The sequence below is a fragment of the Pimephales promelas genome, chromosome 8, assembly GCF_988280905.1.
Source record: "Pimephales promelas chromosome 8, fPimPro1.hap1.1, whole genome shotgun sequence".
NCBI classification, from domain to species: Eukaryota; Metazoa; Chordata; class Actinopteri; order Cypriniformes; family Leuciscidae; genus Pimephales; species Pimephales promelas.
The window spans coordinates 3,300,951-3,327,257 of NC_142776.1; the positions used below are offsets into that span (position 1 = coordinate 3,300,951).

Genomic DNA, 26,307 nt, shown 5'->3' on the forward strand with positions numbered 1-26,307 from the left:
TATTACGAAAAATGAGTCTCGGTCTCGGTAAAAATTAACAAAAAGTTAAGACAAGACTTTAAGACTTCAAAATAAAATACATATTCAAAATATTATAGTTGTTTGCCTTTTTTCAATACAGCCTTATTGTGTGACAACTGGCCTCGGTCATATTTGTGAAACTATAGTGTTATTTTCTCTCCATCAGATGGCGCTAAAATGTCTTGCGTCATCTGAACAACTTAACAGAAAAAGTGAAATTGGGAATAGCTATTTTATTATCCTAAGACATATAGGCCTGGTTTCACAGACAGGGCTAAGAGTAAACCAGGATCAGGCCTTAGTTCAACTAAATGTGTCTTCGAAAAAGCATTGCTGGTGTGCATGCATCCTGAGACAAAATAATGGCATTGACATATTTTAAGATATGCCAGTGCATATGCATTTGAGCTTATGGCTTGTCTGTGAAACCGGGGTTAGATTACAATTCACGCAGAATATAATTGAATGTCCAGTCAGTATTTGACATACCTGCGCATACATAATATTCTGGACACATCACACATTGTTTATAAGCATTAGACATAGTAAAACAATACAGTGCGTGCTTATAGGACTGGGGGAAATGCACTGAAATTTATGATTCAGATGATAACGTATCGTCTGTGCTTTCAGTGGACTCTTCATCTGTGTCAGAGCTATCTGTGGACTCATCGTCATCATCCTCAACATCATCATCATCATCAGATGTGTCAAATTCATCATCATCATCATCATCTGATTCCTCCTCCGCTTCTAGAATTTATGAGGGTATCCAGATGAAGAAGGCGAATTCAACACACTTGAATTTCATTATTAAAGTTACCCATTTGGAACATTGTTTTTATTTAATTTTCATTCATGCCTGTAGTGCTTCACAAAACATTTTTGTTATTTTATGTATCTATGTTAATTTAAACACTAAAGAGGAAAGTTGTAGTGAAGCTTGAGATAGTGTCATAAAAATGTAAATGCTTTGGAAAACAAAGTGGAACTTCCATGTCAAAAGTGGATAGATGGATTAATTGATAGAGATACTGTAGTGGATGGATGGATGGATGGATCGGTGGATGGATGGATGGATGGATGGGTGGATGGATGGAAGGGTGGATGGATGGATGGATGGATAGATGGATGGGTGGATGGATGGATGGATGGATGGATAGGTGGGTGGAAGGATGGATGGGTGGATGGATGGATAGATGGATGGGTGGAAGGATGGATGGGTGGATGGATGAATGGGTGGGTGGAAGGATGGATGGATGGATGGATGGATGGATGGATGGATGGATGGATGGGTGGATGGATGGGTGGAAGGATGGATGGATGGATGGGTGGTTGGATGGATGAATGGGTGGGTGGAAGGATGGATGGATGGGTGGAAGGATGGATGGATGGATGGATGGGTGGTTGGATGGATGAATGGGTGGGTGGAAGGGTGGATGGATGGATGGATGGATAGATGGATGGGTGGAAGGATGGATGGGTGGATGGATGGATGGGTAGATAGATGGATGGATGAATGGGTGGGTGGAAGGATGGATGGATGGATGGATGGATGGGTGGATGGATGGATGGATGGGTGGAAGGATGGATGGATGGATGGGTGGTTGGATGGATGAATGGGTGGGTGGAAGGATGGATGGATGGATGGGTGGATGGATGGATGGGTGGAAGGATGGATGGATGGATGGGTGGTTGGATGGGTGGATAGGTGGGTGAAAGGATGGATGATGGATGAATGGGTGGATGGATGGATGGATGGATAGATGGATGGGTGGATAGGTGGGTGGAAGGATGGATGATGGATGGATGGGTGGATGGATGGGTAGATAGATGGATGGATGAATGGGTGGGTGGATGGATGGGTAGATGGATGGATGGGTGGGTGGATGGATGGAAGGGTGGATGATGGATGGATGGGTGGATGGATGGATGGATAGATGGATGGGTGGAAGGATGGATGGATGGGTGGATGGGTGGATGGATGGGTAGATAGATGATAGATGGATGGATGGATGGATGGATGGATGGATGGGTGCGTGGGTGGGTGGATGGGTAGATAGATGATAGATGGATGGATGGATAGATGGATGGGTGGGTGGATGGATGGGTAGATAGATGATAGATGTATGGATGGGTGGGTGGGTGGGTGGGTGGATGGAGGGATGGGTAGGTGGATGGAGGGATAGATGGGTGGGTGAAAGGAAGGATGGATGGATGGGTGGGTGGGTGGATGGGTAGATAGATGATAGATGGATGGATGGATAGGTGGATGGAGGGATGGGTAGATGGATGGAGGGATGGATAGATGGGTGGGGGGAAGGGTGGTTGGGTGGGTGGATGGATAGGTGGGTGGATGTATGGATGGATGGATGGGTAGGTGGATGGATGGATGGATGGATGGATGGGTGGATAGATGGATGGATAGATTGATGGATGGAAGGGTGGGTGGATGGATGGATGGGAAGGTGGATGGATGGATGGATGGATGGGTGGATGGATGGATAGATTGATGGATGGATGGATAGATTGATGGATGGAAGGGTGGGTGGATGGATGGGAAGGTGGATGGATGGATGGGTGGATAGATTGATGGATGGAAGGGTGGGTGGGTGGGTGGATGGATGGATGGATGGATGGATGGATGGATGGGTGGATGGATGGATAGATTGATGGATGGATGGATGGATAGATTGATGGATGGAAGGGTGGGTGGATGGATGGGAAGGTGGATGGATGGATGGGTGGATAGATTGATGGATGGAAGGGTGGATGGATGGATGGATGGGTGGATGGATGGATAGATTGATGGATGGATGGATGGATAGATTGATGGATGGAAGGGTGGGTGGGTGGATGGATGGATGCATGGGTGGATGGATGGATGGATAGATAGTTAGATAGATAGTCAGAGAGATAGACGGGTGGGTGGATGGATGGATAGATCGACAGACAGATAGATATGAACTCACCTGTCAGTAACTTTTCTTCAATGAGAGGCAGGAATCTCTTAGCCTCAGAGTTTTGGGGCTCATAAATTAAAACTACATTTAAAGAATGAATGAGAATGATGACAAAATTAGTATCACAATGTAAGAAATGCCACATAACAATACTGTAGGAAACAATACTAATTCAAATGGCTGCTTACTCATCTGACAGAGCTTCTTGGCGAGAGGATAATTCTTGGTCATCACAGCCTGTAGAAACTGGACTCAGAGAAACACACACAGAACATTTGTTGAACTGCATCTCAATAGGCATTTCAATAAAAAAAGTGTGTTGGCCATTTTCAAACACATCAGAACTACTATTTCTTCTCCTGCATTTCTCTGGCTTGCTTCTTAATCTAGTGGGCATTGCTTTTGTAAGTCAGTTTTTTGTCAAATGCAAACAAACATGATGTGTACCTCTGCAAACAGTTCTAGAGGCACATGTCCTTCTGCGCTCTCGTTCTCTTCCTCTTCACTTTGGGCCTCATGAGGATCCTGGTCATTTGCAGACGACACTACTTGAGGGGTCTGGGTGTGTTTTTCATGCACACGTTCTGACTGGACTTCACATTCTCCTTGCTTTTCTAATGTTTAAATAAAAAAAAGAAAATCTTTTTTGGGCCCTGCTGTATTTGTACTGGAGCCCATGGGCATCACAAAATGCTTCAGGAACTCTAACACAAATGGATTAAACCATAAATGCTTTTAAAAAAGAATAAGGCACTGTTTACTCCTGGTTTTAAGATGCGTTTTGGTCGATCGGATCACAAGTAGACGAGGGAGACACATTCCCGTTTACACCAGTGTTTTAACTCGTCTCTTTGTTCCACTTTCAACTTCTGTCCTGATTTCTTCGAGGGAATGATCTATGGGTGTACATTAAATGTAATGGAGGTAATAAGCTTGTGGAATTGACATTTGAACGCACCCAGAGACGACGGAAAAACATGGAGAATAGCAGCTGACAGCCACGAGACCAGGAATGGAGAGAGAACATTGTGTTTGGTACATTTTTCATCTTTAAACCAAACTTGGGTCTTCAGTCGTCAAAGTTAAATCCCGTCTGGCTAGAGCTCTTCCTATAATGTTCACGCATTAGTTCAGTAGACGGCTGTTTGAACACATTCGGCCACATGAGTGTTTACACTACGAAAGCAATCCGGACGGATGCGTTTTCAACTCCCTCTGGAAGTGTCTGACAAGCTCAAAACGTTTTAGACCCCGTTTACACCTGTATTTAGCGTCGTCCACTTGTGATCCGATCGACCAAAGCGCATCTTAATACCAGCTGTAAACAGCCTATAGGATAAAACAGATTCAGTACCTGTCATCATAGGGGGGACCTGTTTAGGTAGTTTATGTCCATGCGTGGTTACATTTCTGAAGGACGGAGCTTTAGAGGCATTATACCCTCTGCTGCTGAAAGAAATGGGTGATAAAAGGTAAACTATTAGAGATCACTGGAGCGAATGAATGCCATCAGCTCCCCTGCTTTATGCATGTACGGCCCATAAACCACATCCCATGCATGACCCAAAGAGCATGTTGACCGGAATACAAAAAGCCACTGATACAATCAAATTAAAAATAAGGATTTTTCGATATTCCTCTCAGGATGATGCATCAGTCCAAATGATCTAGTGTAGAGAAATATCGCTTTTAGTTATTATTGTCAGATATCAAATGCTTTTACCTCTTGGAATTGTGTGAGGTACTTGATGTTTCAGAGTTCAGGGAAGGATTCCCCTCTTTCTTCATAGAGGGATCCTGCTCTTTGGGATTTGCTTTCGGTTGCCTACACAAAATCAAACCAATGCATTTAAATGATTGTTAAAGTGTAATTCTGTCATGACAACTCTAGGAGGGTTTGGCATGGTAATGCATATGACAATGTTGAAGAATATGACACAACTTTGTATATTCAGAGCATTCTTACTTCATCTATGCAGTTTAATTGTATATATTGTGAGGCTTTTACAATGTTACCTGTCGACTGAGAGCTGCATGGGCAATTTTGTAAAAAGTTATGTTTTACCTTGTGGAACTTGGAGCTTTGATATTTGTTGTCTCATAGTTTAGAGATACATCCTGTCCTCTTGTCCTCCCGCTGGGTTTTGGTTTCTGCTGCCTATACATAAATCAAACCAAAGCACCAAATGCATTTGACGTGAATGTGGTTTCTAAAGCAACTAAAGCAATAGGGATCGACAGATATGTGATTTTCAGGGCCGATGCCGATACCGATTATTACAGATCAAATAGACCGATAACCGATATTTTGAACCGATATATATACACAGTATATATTAGGGCTGTCAAATGATTAATCATGATTAATCACATCCAAAATAAAAGTTTTTGTTTACATGATATATGTGGGTGCACTGGTATGATTATTTTATATATATATATAAATACACACACATGCTTGTATATATTTAACAAATATTTTCATGTATATAGATTTATATATAATTTATATTATATATAAATATGAATATTTTATATATAAATAGTATTTTTTCCTAAATATACATGTGTGTGTATTTATTTACATACAAAATAATTATACACAGTGCACCAACATATATCATGTAAACAAAAAGTTTTTTGTGTCAAAATAATGTCAAAATTAAGAATAAAAAAGGATTTTGCCAAAAACTTTCTTTAAATGATTTTAAACATATCTTTGAATCTGAGAACTGTTATTAAAAATAATAATAACTTGTAAAAAAAAGTTCATGGAGCACTCAGCAGCAGCATTCTGTAAACATTTTGTAAAACTTGAAGACTCTAATTTAATTTTTAAATAAAATTTTAGTAATCGAAAAGCATTTCTAATTAATTAAAATCATCAAACTTATTCAATTTATTTACGGTTTAACAAAAATTACATTTTTAGGGCTTTGTGAAAAACCGAACTTTTATTTTGACGGGTTGCCGTGGAGATCTTTGAGTTTCCGTGTGTCTATGATGATATGAAAATTATTTTGTCGGCAAATCGGTTTTGAAAATGGCTGATACCGATAACCATAAAAATGCTTAATATCGGTGCCGATAATCGGCCAGGCCAATAATCGGTCGACCCCTACTATAAAGCATACAGTATAATATCCAAAAAATAATCTGAAAATCTAAACCTACTCTGGTTTCCATTCCACTGGTTCTTTTGCCACTGGATCTACAGAACAAAGGACATAAAATCATTCAACCTTGCAGAAAAATAACCCGGAAACCAAAGCAGACTGTCGTCATGTGCGTGTTAACTGCGTTGCTACAGTGGATTTGTATTGATATAAATAATATTGTACCTGTTGAGCTGCCAATCACTGATTTTAAGGGTGCAACCTCCTTTAGAAATAGAAAAAACACTAAATGTGAACAAGACTAAAGTCAAAATGATCAAGACACTATATAGTTTGTCACATAATATGAAACAAAGCACAATATCCATATATAACCACTAACCTTATCATCGTCTTTTGATGAGACTTCTGACGGCCGCCCAACACACTGTAATCTTAGCATTAATAATAATCAAATATTTAAATAAGTATTTTGATGGTAAAGAAATGCAGACATAGTAAAGCTACTGTATGAGACTTTTAAAGAGTAATGGAAATTATACAAATGTTTATGGTGAGTTAATGTAAAAATACACGAGAGCCCAGTGATGTCATTTTAACATTATAGCTAACAGTCAGGTGTATTAGTCTTAAAGGGAGCCTAAATTCAAAAATGTTGGAGTAAATAGCTCAATTAATGTGGACTAGTTTAACAAACTCTTAATGCACCTTTTAAAGCATTAAAGTGTCAATGTTAATAGCGTAGCTGTCAATGGAGGGACAGCAAGATCTCAGCTTTCATCAAGAAGATCTTAATTTGTGTTGAGAAGATGAACGAAAGTCTTGTTTGTAAGGCTAAACTACACTATTAATTACACTAGGGAATGACAGAATTTTATTTTTTTGGGTGTACTAGCTATCCCTTTAAGACTTGAGGCGATGCCTGTAACTCAAGAATCTGTTGAATGTTTTAAGCCTTATTCACTTTTAGTCACACTCTATTACAACGTTTACAGACAACAAAGCGAATGTTTTATATGTAAAAAAACAGTATTAAATGTTTGAAAAATAACGTAGAATATCTTATATAAAACATGTAACGTTAAAATAAGATTGAAATGCCACATATGAGCGTCCTTACCTGTTCATCTGTGCTTTATTTGATAGGATCTATCGACTGTAATCGAGAGCTGAACGGGTAATTGTAAAGTCTTTCATAAAATGTAAGGCCTACAGTGACACTTTTCATAAGTTTCTTTTGACTTTCTGAAGCCCTGTCGCAGTTTGAGAGGGCAGGCGTGCTGTTTCCATCGCAACTGGAGGCGTCACCTCCAAATAATCCGAGTGCAACATGCTCTTCCGGAACCAACGTCTTTCTTGCGTGACACTTGCTCATTGTTTTACACAAATTGTAAAAGCATACAACAATGTATTCATTTTTAACAACAATAATGATAACCAACAATATACATTATCATTAGGCTATTATACTTATCGTTCAATTAGTATTTTACCTTCCAAGTGACTAAAATTGTGCAAACGATTAGGCCTAGTCAACAAAATGTGTACATAAATGTAGCCTAATGTCTTTTTGAAAAAGAAGGCAATTATCAATGAACATTTTTAGTTAGGGTTTTGCCTGTACACCGAGATCATATTGCATAGGGGAAACTTTGGTCGATTGCAACATTATTTTTTAATATTTCTTAGGGTGTGTATACACAATTTTCTTAGAGTCCTGACAAAAGCTTTGAACATTAATTTTAACACATTTTGAGCATGTTGTAACACATCTCAGTGGTCCTGCTATATTAAAAAAAAATTCTGAAACTATTTCTGAAACAGCAAAAAAGTAAAGTGTAACACACATCAATGTGAAATTATTAAGGGATGCACAACATTGGACACCATATCGGTATTGTCCAATTTATGATCAGTTTTAATGTTATGCTAAGACTTCTGTTCAAGGGTTTTGCTAATGTGGTCCAGCATGGGATACAGTGGTCTGCTCTTCCTCATCAGGTGTGTCTTCAGGTGTTTGGCCAGATGGTCACTGCGCATGAAGCGCTTGTTGCAGTCCGGGCAGGTGAAGCGCTTTTCTCCGGTGTGTGTGCGCAGGTGTCTCTGGAGCTCATCGGAGCGCGTGAAGCTCTTCCCGCAGAACATCCAGGTGCACACGAACGGCCGCTCTCCCGTGTGCCACCTCAGGTGTGCCTTCAGGTGCGACGTCTTTCCGTACACCTTCCCGCAGCCCGGCATGTGGCACACGTGCTGCTTTCTCCTGCCCGACGCGTCCGTGCTCTTCTGGCAGTTTGGGCACGTGCATCTCCGGCTTTTCCGAGACTTGGAGTTGAGCAGGGTGGCGATTCGGGCCTGGTACTGCTGTATCTGCTGAAAATGATGTGTTGAGGAGTGACTGGTCCACCATTGCATATCCTCCCGAGCCAATTGTCTCTGCGGATGATGCACAAGTCCAGTGTGTGTGGGTCCGTAAGCTGAAAGAGAAGCGTATGAGGAGGATGATGGACAAGGCAACATCTCCAACGGCGAGAAGTCATAGTGTGTCGGTGGCACGTCGTGGTGTGGGTTTAATGAGGTCTGGATGTGCCGGGACAGCCAATCAGAGGAGAATGCTGCATGTGTGGAGGCGTCACTTCTCCAGGGGTGGAAGAGCTTGGGTGGTGAACCTTCATACGGGACGCGAGTGGATCCGGACGCACAGGAAGGGCTGATGCGATTGCAGGTGTCTTCCAGCAACATCAAGGGGGATCCTTTGATGGATTCTGGAGTCCGATCCTATGAAATATCAAAGCATTTAATTTATGAGGATACATTGAGGTCTTAAGAAGCTCCCGCACATGCATCATCACGCGACAGGAAGCTCGTGATACAAATTATTGGCACTTTAATTCAGTCCTGTTTCTGGCACATTTTGGATGTATGCTTATTTTCTTTGGGTACTGCATATTAGTTGGATAAAGTTAAGGGTTTCATGGTTGAAAAAATCAACTTTTGCTTGAAAGCTTTAAATTTATAGTATATATTTATGCTTGAATGATTGGCACTCTTCGTCCTGTTTCTGGCACATTTATGATGTCTCCCTTAAAGGGATAGTTCACCCAAAATCTTAAATTTGCTGTTAAAGGAGTAGTTCACTTTTAAAAAGATAATTTACTCACCCCCATGTCAACCAAGATGTCCATGTCATTCTTTCTTCAGTCGAAAGAAATTAAGGTTTTTGATGAAGACATTCCAGCATTTTTCTCCATATAATGGACTTGAATGGGAAGTTGGGAACCAAACGGTTCAAGGTCCAAAAGACAGTTTCAGTGCAAACTGTTCAAAGGGCTTTAAACGATTCCAGATGCTGAATAAGGGTTTTATCAAGCGAAACGATCAATCATTTAAAAAAATTACAAAGTTTAAGTTTTATAAGCTCAAATGGTCGCCTTGCTCTGTTTTGTGAGGCACGTTTGTGACTCTCCTGTTCGAACTCGTTCATTAAAATGAACAAATCTTTTTCCGAGTCAATTCGTTCGTTGAATGAACCAAATGCCTCGGAAAAAGATTTTGACTCGTTCAATTCGATGAATGAGTTCGAACAGGAGAGTCACGAACACGCATCACAGAACAGAGCAAGGCGACCATTTGAGCTTATAAAACTTAAACTTTGTTATTTATTTTTTAAATTAATGATCGTTTCGCTTGATAAGACCCTTATTCATCGTCTGGAATCGTTTAAAGCCCTTTGAACAGTTTGCAGTTTGCACTGAAACTCTCTTTTGGACCTTGAACCGTTTGGTTCCCATTGAAGTCCATTATATGGAGAAAAATCCTGGAATGTCTTCATCAAAATCTTGGATGGCCAAAGAGAGAGTAAATTAACAGCAAATCTCCTTTTTTGGGTAAACTATCCCTTTAAGGAGTGAGAACCAAAGTGAATGCTTATATAACGAATCCCTCCCAAATCAGCATGCAGGACATCAAAATGACAAGTTTTACACAATTCATATCAGAGAAAATCATTTAACGCACCTGAAGGAAAGCTTGCAGTGGGTCATTGCGCATTATGGCGTCCACAGTTATGCCACACCAATGAAGACTTCTCGATCTGCCTCCTCGATGCCGTGCAACAACACACGGGATAATCCTGTAGCAAAGTGAACACACTGGCGTCATTTCATTGAGTTTGATCAGAACTCCAGCCAGTCAGAACGAAGCGCTTTGCCTTTGAAGATTAGCGCTGCCCAATCATCACAGAATAACGAAGAGCTCAAGTCTTTTCTGCTTTGGAAAATAAAAGAATTGATTATTCAAGATGGGGAGAGATGAAGGAGGTGCAATTAATTCATCAGGACTGTGAATGGATCAAAGAAATAATAAGGAGATAGTAATTGTTGCTTATGTCTACGAGGCTGTAGAAATGCATAACAGTTTTCTTTGGTGGGATAAAGTTAATCCACAGGGTTTCAGAGCTCCATATAAAACACATACAAAAATGTTAATAGTATAGTATATATTTTATTCGTCTGCAAGTATTTTTGTGAAAGTATGAATTTTAAGATTTTACAGGATTTTTAGACGCTAAAGAAGTTTTAAAAGAAACAGCATGGAAACCTGCCGATCCATTGAGAGCGAAGGACAGCGTGTGGGAGGCTCAATGCCTCTTGAAGTGCTTACAAGGGTTTCTAAAACTAGAGCAACATCTGCGGTTTCCACAACAAAGCAGAACTCTGTTCCTTCAGCGCACAGCTTTGAAGCCTCATGAAGACAGAAAGCAGCCATTGTTCTCTCAGGCCTACATGAAGACCCTCCAACTTGGGTCTCTTTAGTTTAAAGGGATAGTTCACTTTGAAATTAATTGTTGGTATGTTTTAGCTTATCTCAAGGGCATCCAAGATGTAGGTGTCTTTGTTTCTGCAGTCGTTTTCATTTTGATATTTTTAGGTCAAACCGTTTTTGTCTGTCAGTCATAATGGAGGTCTATGGTCACCACCTCAAAGAGCATGCCCAGAAAAGTCCAAATTAAACATGATTTAATCACTCGTAAATGTAAGTACACATTGATGGCCTAAGACACGAAACGAAATTAACTTTGAAATTAATTGTTGGTATGTTTTAGCTTATCTCAAGGGCATCCAAGATGTAGGTTAGTCATGTTAGTCTACCTAAAGATGATGAAACAAACTTGTGTTTAAGAGCATGCTAAACACGATAATACAAATTTCATATGTAAGCCAGAGGGAAGGCATCTGGTTATCGAATGGCTGGACGGTTTACAATGTATGTTGGAATTCTCTTGGCATGACAATTAAAAATAAAAAAGCCTGTTATCGGGGTCAGAAGAAGCTGGGGAGGAAGATGCCTGTTAATAGATCCCGAACGCTTTCAACATACACTCCAGGGTGTGAGAGTGACCCATTTTACATCGGACCTTTCCTTTGAGGGACACGGAGAGAGACGCAAGAAAGAGGGAACGAGAGAGAGAGAGAGAGAGAGAGAGAGAGGAATTATAACATTGAGTCTAGTCTGTAATTATATGGTAATGGTTATTAGAGCAGATCGGACACAGACCAATCAGAAGAGTTCTGGGGGAATCAGCTTCATTGTGTGAGTGGCATTTACACGCTAAAAAATGTTGGATTGTTTCAACCCAAATTTGGGTAAAATATGGACAAACCCAAATGTGTTGGGTTAAAAATGTAATTAAAAAAATACAAAGTGAAAGTTGAAGTTCACTGAAAAAAATAATATGCTTTATCTAATCAATAAAATTGTGGCAACATATTACAAGCAATATTATTAATTAAATTGTACAAATTAGAATTAATTAGAATATTAATTTGATTAACTATTACTCAATTCTAATTTGTTCAATTTAATAAATATTATTGCTTGTAATCTGTTGACACAATTTTATTAGATAAAGCGTATTCATTTTTACAGTGTTGGGTTAAAATTTTAAATGACATTTTTAACCCAAAAATTGGGTCTGTCCATATTTGACCCAAATTTGTGTTAAAACAACCCAGCGTTGTTTAGAGTGTATAATATATTGTATGTGATACTTGACATATACTATGATATGACCACTGGACAAGTGTCTTTCTCGACTAAATGAATCATGAGATACAATCATATATGTTTTTACATTGTACTTATATTAAAAGATATGTCCATGTCTTTCTTTCTTCAGTTCGAAAAGAAATGAAGGTTTTTGATGAAAACATTCCAGGATTTTCTCCATATAATGGACTTCAATGGGAACCAAACGGTTCAAGGTCCAAATGAGAGTTTCAGTGCAGCTTCAAAGGGCTTTAAACGACACCAGACGATGAATAAGAGTCTTAACTAGCGAAACGATCACTCATTTAATAAATAAATTAAAAAGTTTAAGTTTTATAAGCACAAATGCTTGCCTTGCTCTGTTCTGTGATGAGCGTTCGTGTTCGAACTCGTTCATCAAAATGAACGAATCTTTTTTCGAGTCATGACTCGAAAGGTCCTAGATAAGACCCTTATTCATCGTCTGGTGTCGTTTAAAGCCCCTTGAATCTGCACTGAAACTCTCATTTGGACCTTGAACCGTTTGGTTCTCAATGAAGTCCATTATATGGAGAAAATCCTGGAATATTTTCATCAAAAACCTTAATTTCTTTTCGACTGAAGAAAGAAAGACGTGGACATCTTGGATGACATGGGGGTGAGTAAATTATCAGCAAGTTTTTGGTTTTTTTTGTGATAGAGAACTGGGCTGCTATTACAGACGGTGTGTAAATGAGGTTCAGTAACTGACAGAAGACGCTGATGTCTGAACCGGTCTTGATGAGCACATTTCCAATTCCCCAGAAAGCAAATCAAAGTCACAATCAATGTTAATTACAGGACCAGCCGAGGTCTTCAACAAAGTTTCCCACTGAGACGATATTCTGGTCAAATACAGATGGTGGAAGAGACCGTTCCTTCATTTTCTCTCTCTGCTGATTTTGTGGGAAATCCTACAGAATTAAACTAAGAGCTTTACATTTTTATAAGCAACTTAAAACAATCAAATAAACTAAAACATTAAATAAATGACCATAAAAGTCGAAGGAAATGTTTTGTGAAAGGAAGGATCAATGACGGACTGGACTGTTGTTTCGGTAATATTATTACAAATTAAAATAACGGTTTCCCGTTTTAATATAGAGTCAAACGTAATTTATTCCCTTGATTCAAAGTTGAATTTCAAGCATCATTACTCCAATCTTCAGTGTCACATGACCCTTCAGAAATCACTCCAATATGATGATTTGATACTCTAACATTCCTGATTATTATCAATGTTAAAAAGTATTGTGCTGCTTCATATTTTTGTGGAAATCAATTTATATTTTGATATTTTTTCATTACTGTCACTTTTGCTGATTAAAAGTTAGATTTTCTTTCCCTTTTTTAAGATATACTGTAGATTGCACACAAAAATGTAAAGCTAATGTGAAAATTACAACCCCTAATCTGAATATTTGCATGGTTTGATCAGTTTCACGTCAGTTGATTATTTTCACAGATATCAGATCAATCCGTGGTTTAGATGTTGGACGATCTCTTCCTGTCAAACCAGGACAAACTTTAAAAGTTTTCCCATGTGAGTGTCTTTCTCAAGGGCAAGACATCTATATTGATTGAATTAACTGTTTTTTTTTATGGATAATTACTGAAATGTCCTAATTTTGAACATGAATAGAAATGAGTAACAAGAAAGTTACAGCTCGTTCCTCTGAAACGAAATCAACGAAATGTCTCTTTCTAACTTTTAAGACATCTTGGATAAAATTTCGTCAGCTGCTTTAAACGTGTTTGCTTCAAGATTTACTTCATCAGAGGACGTCTGCATTCAGAGGCTGATCAAACTTGTGCAACAGCAACTGCACTTTCTGTCAGAAAGAGAGGCGCTTATGGCTACAGAACTGAAGAACAACCAGGAAAACCACAGAGAATATCCCTCCAATCCCACCGACGGGTGAGGGACATTCAAAGGCAGAAGATTACCCGCGAGCAAATCTGGCAGCGTTTGACGATAAGCACTCAGGCACTGAACCTGTTAACATGTCTCCGTGATGCTAAGAAGATTCCCCATATGACAAAGACTGGTTCCTCTCATCTGGTTTTAAGTGGGTCTCTACAGATCTGTTTCCCTGAGCCAGGTATTTAGCCGCCATCGCTGGTCAGATTGCCTAAAAGTTGACCAAAAGCTGAATTGTAAGTAGAACGGTGGATGATTGAAATCCAGGACTTACAGATTAATAACATGCATGCAAACTCAACAAGAAGGACAGACTGTCTTCTGCTGTCGTCAGCATCCAGTCCAAATCAATCAATCTGCTGTCTAGACTAATGGCATTTAATAAGCGATGTTAGAGACAGAAAATGACACTTTCACTTTCTTGGAACATTCTTTAAAACTTGAAGAATATTATTTGGACCCTTTCTACTGCGGGTTGAAGGACAAGTAAAAATTATAATTAAATTTTTCTAGTTTTTCCACACAAATTGCTACAGTTTGGTGGATTTCTGGACTGAGCAGGTTTGTTGATAAAGCTTTAAAATCCCCAAATTGTGTTGGCTAAAATTAGAAAGTGTCATAAAAACACGCTAGTATAACCTAATAATTCCGTCCATATATTTAAGATTTCCCATTCACATTCTATGAAGTTTGTCCACCCTGTTACATGACATTTTAACAAAAGGAAGGGCGTTTTAGGCTTATGAAGCCAATTATTAGCTAGGAAAGAATAACATGCTAGCAGAAGATTTCCATTTCGGATATATTTAAAACAATAAACAAACATTTTCATCTCCAGTGCAAGTGACACAACCGGCTGCACATGGTGTGTTTTACGCTTTAGATAAGTCTTCTAAAAATGAGGAAGACAGAAAAGTTTATGGCCGATTCTTCCTTTGTTCTTGGAGTTGCTTTTCCTCCAAGGAAATGATGTCACTTCTAGCAAGTCATGTGATTTAGGGCATATGCTAAAGATTTGACAGGGTAACTGGTATCAATGTAACAGGCTGGGTGAACTTATGAGGGATGCAAACTAAGTCAATGGCTTTACACATAAAAAATGGTATCACAATAAATTCCCAGAAGCTGTTTCCTTTGGATATATATACGTCACAATAGGTAAGAAAAGACTATTGCGATGTCCGTTTCATGCTGACTTTAATAAACACAATATTTTAACTTTAATCCCACAGGATTTCCTCATGACAACCTTAAGCTTCTCCCTTCACAACGTCTGTACTCTGAAAACTTAAAAAAAAACCTTGTAAAACATGAAAAAAACAAACAAACAAACATGGAAGTGCATTTCCAGCATCCATGAGATGATGATTTCATTAAATAACCCCCTTCAGCTAATCTAGGCTAAGTAGGCATTTTGCATGTTTCTAAACAAACCGCCTTTTGAATTAAATATCAGTCAAACACAGTTCAGCACAACAACTCCACAACATTATGCAGAAAAGTTCTGGGAAAATAAATGGCATTTAATGATTTATAATTCATTGTGATCTCAAAACATCATATAAGCTCAATTTAAAATGCACAAAAACGTTTTAAAGAGTTTGGCTTTCTAGGACAATTGCACATTTAAAGAGGTATTTAAACGTTTTCCCGTTTCATTCTTACTTATGAAACTGAACTGACAAATAAAACAATTCTGATACAATATATTGGAGCTTCATATTTCAGCAGTCTCTTTTCGGATGTGCCCACACACACTCTCTCTCTCTCTAATTCAGCATGAGATTACCCTTCATCATCCATTAACCCTGACTTTCCCGCGGGACTGAGAGGTTAAGGTCCCGAGCACCTCTCGGGGAATCAGATTCTCTATTCATTTTCTGTGTCTCGGGAGAGCCGCTTGTTTTCTGCCCTCCAGCCAATCACAGCGCTGCTTCTGAATTGAACATTGTCTATTTTGTCCCTATATTTGAATATCATTTGAAAGCTCATTGACACAGAGTAATAATTATTTTGATTGTTTGCTTTTTTATTTTTATCATTTTTTATTATTATTATTACTGTTCACTTGTATTTATCTATATGTTTGTATATTTCTATTGCTTTGGCAATATTGTGCAATTTTACACATTCATTCCAATAAAGCTAACTTGAATTTAAGTCCATTTTTGATTAAAGTTATAGTTACTTCTATAAGTGCCTGAATATACACCCGGTGATAAAGAAGAAACAATGGGATCAATAGTCCTCCCAGCTCTAATACACATTTTTATCTTGTTCTCTACGGTTCATTAACTTCTGAAATGGAGAAATGTCACTAAACTTCATCCACAGTCTTTTTAGATTTTTTCTCCACTGTTAAAAAGATGAAAAAAAAATGAAAACTTCAAGTCTGCCTCCTAGTCACTGAATAATATACTACAATCAGTGATAAAGACATTTACATTTCAGCAAAACTATAATGTACGCTGGGGTCAAAAAGTCCACATTTTAAAAAATCACTTTGGTAACTTATAATTATGATTAAAAAAATATTAACTATGAGCAAATTGAATCTAAATATGAGATCTAAGTCCTAATCATAATTAGCCATAATGATAAAATCTCAAAATTATGAGATACTAAGTCATAATCCTGAAATAAAACCTCAAAATGATGAGATACTGTCATAATCATGAGATAAAAACTCAAAATTATGTAGTCAATCGTGAGATTAAACCTTAAAATTGACACCAGTCTATAGAAACTCAAAATGATTAGATACTAAGTCATAATAATGAGATAAAACCTAGAAATGATAAGAAACCATGTCATAATTATGATAAAATCTCAAAATTATGAGATACTAAGTCATAATCCTGAAATGAAACCTCAAAATGACGAGATACTGTCATAATAATTAGATAAAAACTCAAAATGATGTAGTCAATCTTGAGATTAAACCTTAAAATTTACATCGAATCCTATAGAAGCTCAAAATGATTAGATACTAAGTCATAAAAATGATAAGAAAGCAAGTCATAATTATTATAAAATCTCAAAATTATGAGATACTAAGTCATAATCCTGAAATGAAACCTCAAAATGATGAGATACTGTCATGATAATGAGATAAAAACTCAAAATTATGTAGTCAATCGTGAGATTAAAAATTAAAATTGACATCAAATCCTATAGAAACTCAAAATGATTAGATACTAAGTCATAATAATTAGATAAAACCTAAAAATGATAAGAAGTCATAATTATGATAAAATCTCAAAATTATGAGATACTAAGTCATAATTAAAACAAAATTTGAAATTATGAGATAATACAATCATTGACAATACATTGATAAAAACAATCAAGTCTTAATCATGACAAAAAGTCATCATAATTGTGTCATAATTTTGACCTTTTATTCTCATGACTTAGTATGTCATAATTTTATGCCATTTCATTAAGTTTTTATCTCATAGTCATAATCATTATATCACCTCTTAACTTTTGTGTGATAATTATGATCTAATAAGGCATGACCTTTATTTTTCATGCGGAGGAGGAAATGAGCTTCCATTCGAAAAAAAAAAAAAACAATTAGAAAGTTATCAGCAGTCAGAATTGCTTTTATTAATACCGGTTTGTCTAAAAGTAGACTATAAATAGTGTTCAAAGTAAATAATGCAATCCAATTACAGCATATCCCTCCGAGGATTAATCTCAAAATAATATAAGGATTATTTTGAGATACTGATTTCCCAAAAATAACGAGGTTTCATTGATTTTGTTTTCTCTGGGTGTTATATGTGATTTAATTCTTGATAGCAGTGACTTTATTACCGTGTTTTATCGGCCTTGAGATGCCGTTTACCACAGTGAGGGACGGACGGCGGGTTACAGGCAATCCGAGCTGAGGACGGCGATGATTGCAGAAAGAAACACACTCGTGCAGGAGAGCATATTGATAACAACACACACACGTTATGGACAGGCTGTGGCCCGGGTGTTTAATTCATCACAGGCCACAGACGAATGGGCGACTAACGTGAATAAATGAGTCAATTACTGAAGATGTGCTGTGCCCGTGTGCTTCATCTGCCTGATATTTCCATTATAAATAATGGAAAATACAACCGTGTTTTTCAGCCTGGAAACGAAGAAAGCAAAACACAAAATGATGCCGGTTTTTATAGGACTGATTATCGTGTGTGTTTCATGTTTCACTCATCAGATTGGAAATTGTACGAACAAAGGAACAAAAAAAGGGTTTTTCTGAATTTCTTCACGTACAATGAGACCAAGTGACCGGCTATAAATCACTGTAAAATAGTTCACGTGGTATACTTCAAGTCTTCTGTAAAGCCATATGATTGCTTTGTGCGAGGAAAGGAAAAAAGCACAAATTTAAAATGCCCTTATAAACTTTATATTTATGTTATATTTGCAATATCCAAATTCCCTGTATACATCCACACATGAAAAACAAAACAAGTTTTGAGTCTGTATGCTAAAGCTAAAATAACTGCATAAAATTGTGAAGAAGAAAAACAGTTTCAAGCGCTGTAATGAGTGAATCTGACTGCAGAGAAATGTTAAATAACTGTCAGGTCCTGTCATTATTATCCTTCTTCATACTTATATTGAAGAAGGATAATAATGCAAGCAGGTGAGTGACAGGTTAGACAATTATTAGTTTGACGGGCTGTTCATGTGCATCACAAAACCAGCCAAGCCCGAAGGACAGAGCTCTCAAAGCACAAATGTAAAACTAAAAAGTTCATTAGTACCTTATAAAAATCCATTCGAAAATAAAACCGTTGCCTTTAAAGGGTTAGTTCACCCAAAAATGAAACTTGTGTCAGTAATTAATCCCCCTCATGTCGTTCCAAACCATCTTCAGAACATAAATTAAGATATTTTTGATGAAATCCTTCTTTCGCCTCCATTGACAGCAACATCACTGCAACTTTCAAGGCCCAGAAAGGTAGTGAAGACACCAGTATTATTTCCTTATCTGTGCCAAGTTTTGTAGTTTTTCTTATTGATTAGTTCAGTTCGAACTCGTTCATCAAAATGAATGAATCTTTTCCCGAGTCAATTTGTTCATTTCATTCATTGAATGAACCAAATGACACGAAAAAAGATTCGATAATTTTTCGAACAGGAGCGTCACAAGCGCGCATCACAGAACAGAGCAAGGCGACCATTTGAGCTTATAAAACTTAAACTTTGTTTTTTTTTTTTAAATGAACGATCATTTCACTTGATAAGACCATTATTCTTCGTCTGGAATCGTTTAAAGCCCTTTGAACAGTTTGCAGTTTGCACTGAAACTGTCTTTTGAACATTAAAATGCATTTAAAATCCAGTAAAGTCCATTATATGGAGAAAAATCCTGGAATGTTTTCATCAAAAGCCTTAATTTCTTATTGATAGAAGAAAGACATGGACATCTTGGACAACATGGGAGTGAGTACTCCTTTAATGAAGGGACGAGAATACTATTAGTGCGCAAAAAACAAACAAAAATAACGACTTCATTCAGCGTCAGATCTCCTACGCTATTCGCGCAGTAACCTGGAAGCGTTGTACTGGGTTTACTACGTTAATAGCGTAGTATTCACTAATACTAGCTAACATTTATCTAGCTAACCATAATGTAACAGCTCAAATGTTGCAGCTCATCAAGATAAATAGAAAGTTAAAAATATAATTTATTTGAAACAGAAATGTTTTGTAACTTTATAAATGTCTTTTCTGCCACTCTTGACCAATTTAATGCATTTGAGAGTTGATGATGACAGATTTTCCATTTGTGAGTGAACTATCCCTTTAACGTGATCCTTGAAACAATAAACACTCTCACACACTAAAAAAAACAGAAGAGGGAGGAAAGCGGGAAAAGGTGAGCAGTGATAAATGATATTGACTCTGGTGGCGGTGACAGATAGAAGCTGTTATCAGGAGGTCAGAATTAGTCTCTGTCGGCCACAGTCATAAACCTTACCTGACCCCTCATTAGAGAAGGGACAGGCCGAGGAGCTCGGAAACATCCGGAGAGAGCTGTTAGCACAGGAGGGATTCCCAGTCGAACTGCTGATGCTGACCTGCTGGGACATCTTATACTCTCACCTAAAGTATTATTAGGAACACCATACTAATACTGTGTTTGACCCCCATTCTGCCTTAATTCTACGTGGCATTGATTCAACAAGGTGTTGAAAGCGTTCTTTAGAAATGTTGGCCCATATTGATAGGATCGCATCTTGCAGTTGATGGAGATTTGTGGGATGCACATCCAGTTCCTCCACATCCCAAAGATGCTCTAGTGGGTTGAGATCTGGTGACTGTGGGGGCCATTTTAGTACAGTCAACTCATTGACATGTTCAAGAAACCAATTTGAAATGATTGGAGCTTTGTGACATGGTGCATTATCCTGCTGGAAGTAGCCATCAGAGGATGGGGACATGGTGGCCATAAAGGGATGGACATGGTCAGAAACAATGCTCAGGTAGCCTGTGGCATTTAAACGATGCCCAATTGGCACTAAGGGGCCTAAAGTGTGCCAAGAAAACATCCCCCACACCATTACACCACCACCAGCAGCCTGCACAGTGGGAACAAGGCATGATGGATCCATGTTCTCATTCTGTTTACACCAAACCATCTGAATGTCTCAACAGAAATCGAGACTCATCAGACCAGGCAACATTTTTCCAGTCTTCAACTGTCTAATTTTGGTGATCTCTTGCAAATTGTAGCCTCTTTTTCCTATTTGTGATGGAGATGAGTGGTACCCGGTGGGGTCTTCTGCTGTTGTAGCCCATCCGCCTCAAGGTTGTGTGTGTTGTGGCTTCACAAATGCTTTGCTGCATACCTCGGTTGTAACGAGTGGTTATTTCAGTCAAAGTTGCTCTTCTGTCAGCTTGAATCAGTCGGCCCATTCTCCTCTGACCTCTAGCATCAACAAGGCATTTTCGCCCACAGGACTGCCGCATACTGGATGTTTTTCCCTTTTCACATCATTCTTTGTAAACCCTAGAAATGGTTGTGTGTGAAAATCCCAGTAACTGAGCAGATTGTGAAATACTCAGACACCAACAACCATGCCACGCTCAAAATCGCTTAAATCACCTTTCTTTCCCATTCTGACATTCAGTTTGGAGTTCAGGAGATTGTCTTGACCAGGACCACACCCCTAAATGCATTGAAGCAACTGCCATGTGATTGGTTGATAGATTAGATAATTGCATTAATGAGAAATTGAACAGGTGTTCCTAATAATCCTTGAATCCTAGGTGAGTGTATATATATATACACATATTCGCTTTGGTGCTCAGAAAAGTTTAACATTTATGATTATTATCAATGCTGAAAAAAAGTTGTTTTTGTATATACTTTCATATATATATATATATATATATATATATATATACACAGTATATGAGATTTTATTATATTTTATACACACAAACTTTTTGCTTAGTCATCAGCGCCGCCCTCCCACAACGCGCAACACGCGCTGTGCATAGGGCACCAAGTGCTGAGGGGCATATTTGACTGTAAATCTCTCGTTCAGTTCCTGAAAACGTAGGTTATGTATAAGAGTGGGCAATAAAGTATCATCTGCTATAATAATGCCTCCCACACATCAATTATCACCCATAAGTGGTCTTAGTATTGAGTAATGAACCTGTTTTCAGCTGCTCAGCAGTCTGTGAAGTGTCTGCAGGAGAACCAGAGGGTTTGCTAAGTGATCAAATTTGAAGTTGTTTCAAAACAGATCAAATTTCAGATGAGCTCTAAAAAATAAAATAACAAAAACATCATAACCTATACTGCAAAAGTCCTTTCAAAAGTGTAATATTAGCCTAGATTAAAATATCTGCACGATTTGAGGGATAATGATGTTTGTAGCATGCATGTGTTACTCGCTGATGTTTAATAATTAGCTAGATTTCGGGGTTTTAAGAATGAAACGCATCTTTTTCGCCAACACTTGATCCATTAATACTAACACTTACTATTCTATATATCTATTAAAAAAATAAATTAAAAAATAAAACCCTTGCTACTTGCACTGTGATTGGTCACAGCACTATATTGCTGCTCTATTGTTAGTTTGATTGCTTCTAATTGCTCTCCTCATTTAAGTCGCTTTGGATAAAAGTGTCTGCTAAATGATTAAATGTAATATTAATTCCAGCTATTTTCAAAAACTGAGTAAACACTGTATCCATTACACTTTATCTTAAAAAAAAGCAATTCAATTTCGAGTTTGATGTGACAATGAAATTGCTTCCAAATCCCTGTCAAAGCTATAGTGTCACTTTTTTCTTTTGGCCTCCCAAAAAAATGTTAGAATACACAGAAACAACTTGCGATGTGAGAGGCCACGGGGAGCCATCACAGCCTTCTCAGACACAGCATGCAGAGCCGCCGTGTGGATGCTGGAAGTGTGTGTCTGAGAGAAATGACACTAACAGAATCATTTCACGCTTGGTTGCACTCGCTTTCAGACACACAGATGCGCGCTCGCACTCGCACACACACACCGGCTTTGTTTCAAAACCTAGCGAGCTGACTAGCAGGGTTATTATAGCTAACTAAAACTATGTATAAAAAACATTTTCACTACTTGAAATAAAATCAATGTTAATTGAAAATAAAATAAAATACTAAAACATGAAAAAAAACGTAAACTTATCTTATTTCAGCTAGTTGCCAAAGCACTCACAAATAATGACTAAAATAGTCTTTCTAATTCAGATTGACTGTTGTAATCATATTGATTTAATACTGAATGAACTGCAATGTAATAAAGAGCTTATTTCAATGCATTCTCCATAAATGCAATGCAAAAAATGTGTTTAATTCCTGTAGATGAACTTGTAGAGAATGGGTTTGCCACATCGATGTTTGAATTCCAGAGAATACATTAATTGCAAAGCTTGAATGTAATTTCATTGGATAGAAAACATTCTGAGGAATCATGCATGATCATGACCCAACCCGATCTCACGGGAATACGTACGAATTTTACGAGGTGGCTAATTCGTAACAATTCCAACCCGATCTCACGGGAATTCGTACGATTTTTACGAGGTGGCTAATTCGTAACAATTCATAAGACCTCACTCGTACAAATTAGTACGATTTTGCTAAATCGTACATATTTTACGAATTGGCCAATTCGTATGAATTCGTACGAATGACCTACCCCTGACCCCGCCCCTAAACCTAACCATCACGTGGGTTTAGACAAATCGTACGAATTCGTACGAGTGAGGTCGTACGAATTAGCCACTTTTTAATCACTCGTACGAATTGGTCGTGAGATAGATTCGTACTAATTCGTACGAATTAGTACAATTTTGCTAAATCGTACATATTTTACGAATTAGCCAATTCGTATGAATTCGTACGAATGACCCCGCCCCTAAACATAACCATGGTGGGTTTAGACAAATCGTACAAATTCGTAGGAGTGAGGTCGTATGAATTAGTACGAATTAGCCACTTTTGAATCACTCGTATGAATTCGTACGAATTGGTCGTGAGATAGCGTAGCATGACCCCTTAAAATCTAGCCTATGTAACAGCTCTCTATAGGTTTTGAAACCCCACATACATTTACCTATATTCACACAGCTTTCCCCACCTTCCAGCACATATAAAAACATAAAGTGATGGAGTACAAGACTGCACTACAAAAACTTGAAGATTAGAGAGTCAAAAGGAACAACAGTTGGTTGCAAAGTGCAAATATCATGCCAAATGCACATAATCTTCAAGTCATATGACCTCTTGTTTCTCAATTATGGCCAACATCATAAAACATATCCACACAAACTCTCTCGTAATGCGGTGTTTGAGCGTGCCGTCTTCATGAATGGAGTTAATTGCACGTGAAAATTACCATCAGGCGCCATCTGTTATGTAAATGCACTGTGATCGTTTCCTTAAGCACTTGCCAAACATTTATACCGCTAAAGTCATGGTGAACGCATCACAAACCTGCAGCAGAAAAGGGTCAGTTTCATTGAAACCATTAGCTTTATGTGTTTGCAATAAACTTCCGTTTCAGCTCGAGTGCATTCACAGAGATTGGGTTAGACAGGGTTCGTTTCTACTGTGCAGAACATGTCCCAATATTGGATAAAATACTAAAGTCACGATTTTTAAAGATGGACATCTTTATAGTTTTCTTTTTTATCACAACATCAGAATTAGAAAAAGAAATATTGTTATTGCTAATTAATTTATAGTTTATAGCTCCCTTGTGTCTTCAATATCACTTTCCACACTGTTAGCATTTTATAAAAATTCCTTTAACTGTCAAAGGGAAGTTCAGAGTGACATCATTGTGGAGGGAAGTGACATCATTTTGGAGGGAAAAATCAATATCACAAACATCGGTATCATTAGCAATGAGTTTATTTCACTTCAATGCCAAAAATTCAACCCTGATGGCGTGAAAAGATGGAATTTTCTAGAAAATGATCTCAAATGTCCCACAATTTAAAAATAATTATAAACAAAAGATACTTAATTTATGTAAAGATGAATGTGAAAATTGATAATTACAACAATTATGTTTTGGTTGTTGTTTTGGTTGTTGGATCTGTCATTATTGCATCATAGTTGTTTTTGTTTGTTTAGTATTATGTAAGCAGAATTAGTAATAATAGATAATAATAATAATAATAAACAAAGAGAGAAAAAAATGTGTTATAATTGAAAGTAGATTATATCTTGTCTGGGCTAATATATATATATATATATATATTTTATTTTTTTTTGGTGTTTGTCATGTTATGTCGGTGAGGCCATCTAATTTGATTTTTATTTTTGTAAGAATGGGGTAGGAGTTTATAAGATTTTTTTTTCTTTATCCCACTCCTGTTCTTTGTCATGGAATGTACTTTTGTTGTGTTTGTTGGATTTGTTAAATTGTTCTTGTGGTATTTTGTGTTGCATTACCATGAAAAGAGAACAGAAAAAATAAATGAAATGAATGTTTGCCAAAAATAAATAAATAAATAAATCACAGAAATCAGTTTGATAACATCAATATTTTAAAGATTTGTTAATTGAATAATGTTATGAATGCTATCTCTCAACTAACTTTGGCAAGATTGACAAGAGAAACCCCCTTTTGAACACAAAATACAACATATTCATATTCATTTTTAAAAGATGAAGTGTAATGGCGCAGATCAAGTCAGATGTTGGATGTGAGCAGTGTGTGAGCAACACGCCACCTTGTGGTTTAAATATATCAGACATATAGACAAATAAATGAACATCCACACAGAAGGAGAGCTGTCAATCATAGCGGAGTCTCCAAATATCCCTTACATAACTCGAGCTGGGAATGCAGAGAGACGCTCGCATGCATCTTGCAACAAAAACAGCGCTTGACGTGCTCTTCAGAGAGCAGATAGACAATATAATTAGAGTGGTGAAACCCTAATGAGTGTGTGTTTGTGTATGCGTCTTATCTGTGGCCACAGAGCTGTTAAACAGAACCATTCCTTATTTTCCATTATTCACCACGAGACAAAGCGTGCCTGAAACAACCAGGCTGCTGTCACTTTAATTGCCTTTCCTCGGGCTGCCTATTATCATATAAATGGAGATCAGTTAGTGCAGAAGACATTTCCTTCCTCTGAGTCACATGTCCAAGTGCTTTCTCGTGACTGTATAAATACACATGTGTGTGTGAAGCACCCATCAGCCCAAAGGAAAGATTCCTGTGATGCCAAAAACCACAATGTGTGTGTGTGTGTGTGTGTGTGTGCATGTGCACATCGAGTGAGACGCCCACTTATTAACCTTGGTGTGACCTCTTCTTTTGATTATGTGCAGAGAGGAATACCAAATGATTTCTTCATACAGATTTAGGCCTTCGCTATTTTATCTATCTATCTATCTATCTATCTATCTATCTATCTATCTATCTATCTATCTATCTATCTATCTATCTATCTATCTATCTATCTATCTATCTATCTATCTATCTATCTATCTTCAATGATATGTGGTCGTTTCAAAAGTATCCGGGTTAATGTAGACATAACCCAGTGCGCCTAAAACCTTGATCAGCTGGTTCAGGTGCGTTCAATTGGGGTTGGAGGTCAACTGTGCCCTCCAATAGGATTCCTGGACACCCCTGCTGATAAAGACTGTAACCCAAACTATATCCCTAAAATATAATTTTACAATTTTAGATCAAAT

At 37.7% G+C, this 26,307-nt stretch overlaps 2 protein-coding genes across 7 annotated transcripts in view; both read right to left on the bottom strand.

Annotated features, from left to right (window-relative positions):
* Positions 1-241: 241 nt before the first annotated feature.
* On the bottom strand, positions 242-7,386 carry erich2 (glutamate rich 2). Of its 5 annotated transcripts, none has more exons than XM_039649094.2 (11): positions 7,221-7,386; positions 6,483-6,534; positions 6,326-6,365; positions 6,159-6,195; positions 5,050-5,142; positions 4,708-4,809; positions 4,339-4,430; positions 3,432-3,598; positions 3,173-3,230; positions 2,994-3,065; positions 242-774 (listed from the first exon to the last, which is right to left on the bottom strand). In XM_039649094.2, the coding sequence occupies exons 1-11, from the start codon at positions 7,226-7,228 to the stop codon at positions 617-619; spliced, it is 879 nt and encodes a 292-aa protein (XP_039505028.2). In that variant the 5' UTR covers positions 7,229-7,386; the 3' UTR covers positions 242-616. The 5 variants fall into 5 exon arrangements, with proteins under 5 accessions (XP_039505028.2, XP_039505026.2, XP_088989868.1 ...); XM_039649092.2 differs by having other exon boundaries at positions 4,339-4,433; positions 7,221-7,360; XM_089133742.1 differs by lacking the exon at positions 4,708-4,809 and having other exon boundaries at positions 7,221-7,360.
* Positions 7,387-7,880: 494 nt separating this feature from the next.
* Positions 7,881-26,307, bottom strand: part of sp5b (Sp5 transcription factor b) — a 45,931-nt gene continuing 27,504 nt past the window's right edge. Inside the window, exons 2-3 of one of the 2 annotated variants that reach the window (XM_039649091.2) lie at positions 10,115-10,229; positions 7,881-8,875 (exon numbers count right to left, since the gene is read on the bottom strand). In XM_039649091.2, coding sequence (XP_039505025.2) covers positions 8,030-8,875; positions 10,115-10,229 — 961 coding nt within the window. In that variant the 3' untranslated portion in view covers positions 7,881-8,029. Of the gene's footprint in view, positions 8,876-10,114; positions 10,343-26,307 lie in introns of those variants that run through there. The other variant, XM_089133740.1, reaches the window with a different exon arrangement.

Excerpts from the sequence above, each read along its gene's own strand:
- erich2 (XM_039649092.2), bottom strand. Across the intron at positions 4,434-4,707 it reads ACCTCACACAATTCCAAGAG|CAGCAGAGGGTATAATGCCT; the intron begins GTAAAAGCATTT and ends CATTTCTTTCAG. Across the intron at positions 3,599-4,338 it reads GGTCCCCCCTATGATGACAG|AAAAGCAAGGAGAATGTGAA; the intron begins GTACTGAATCTG and ends TTTAAACATTAG.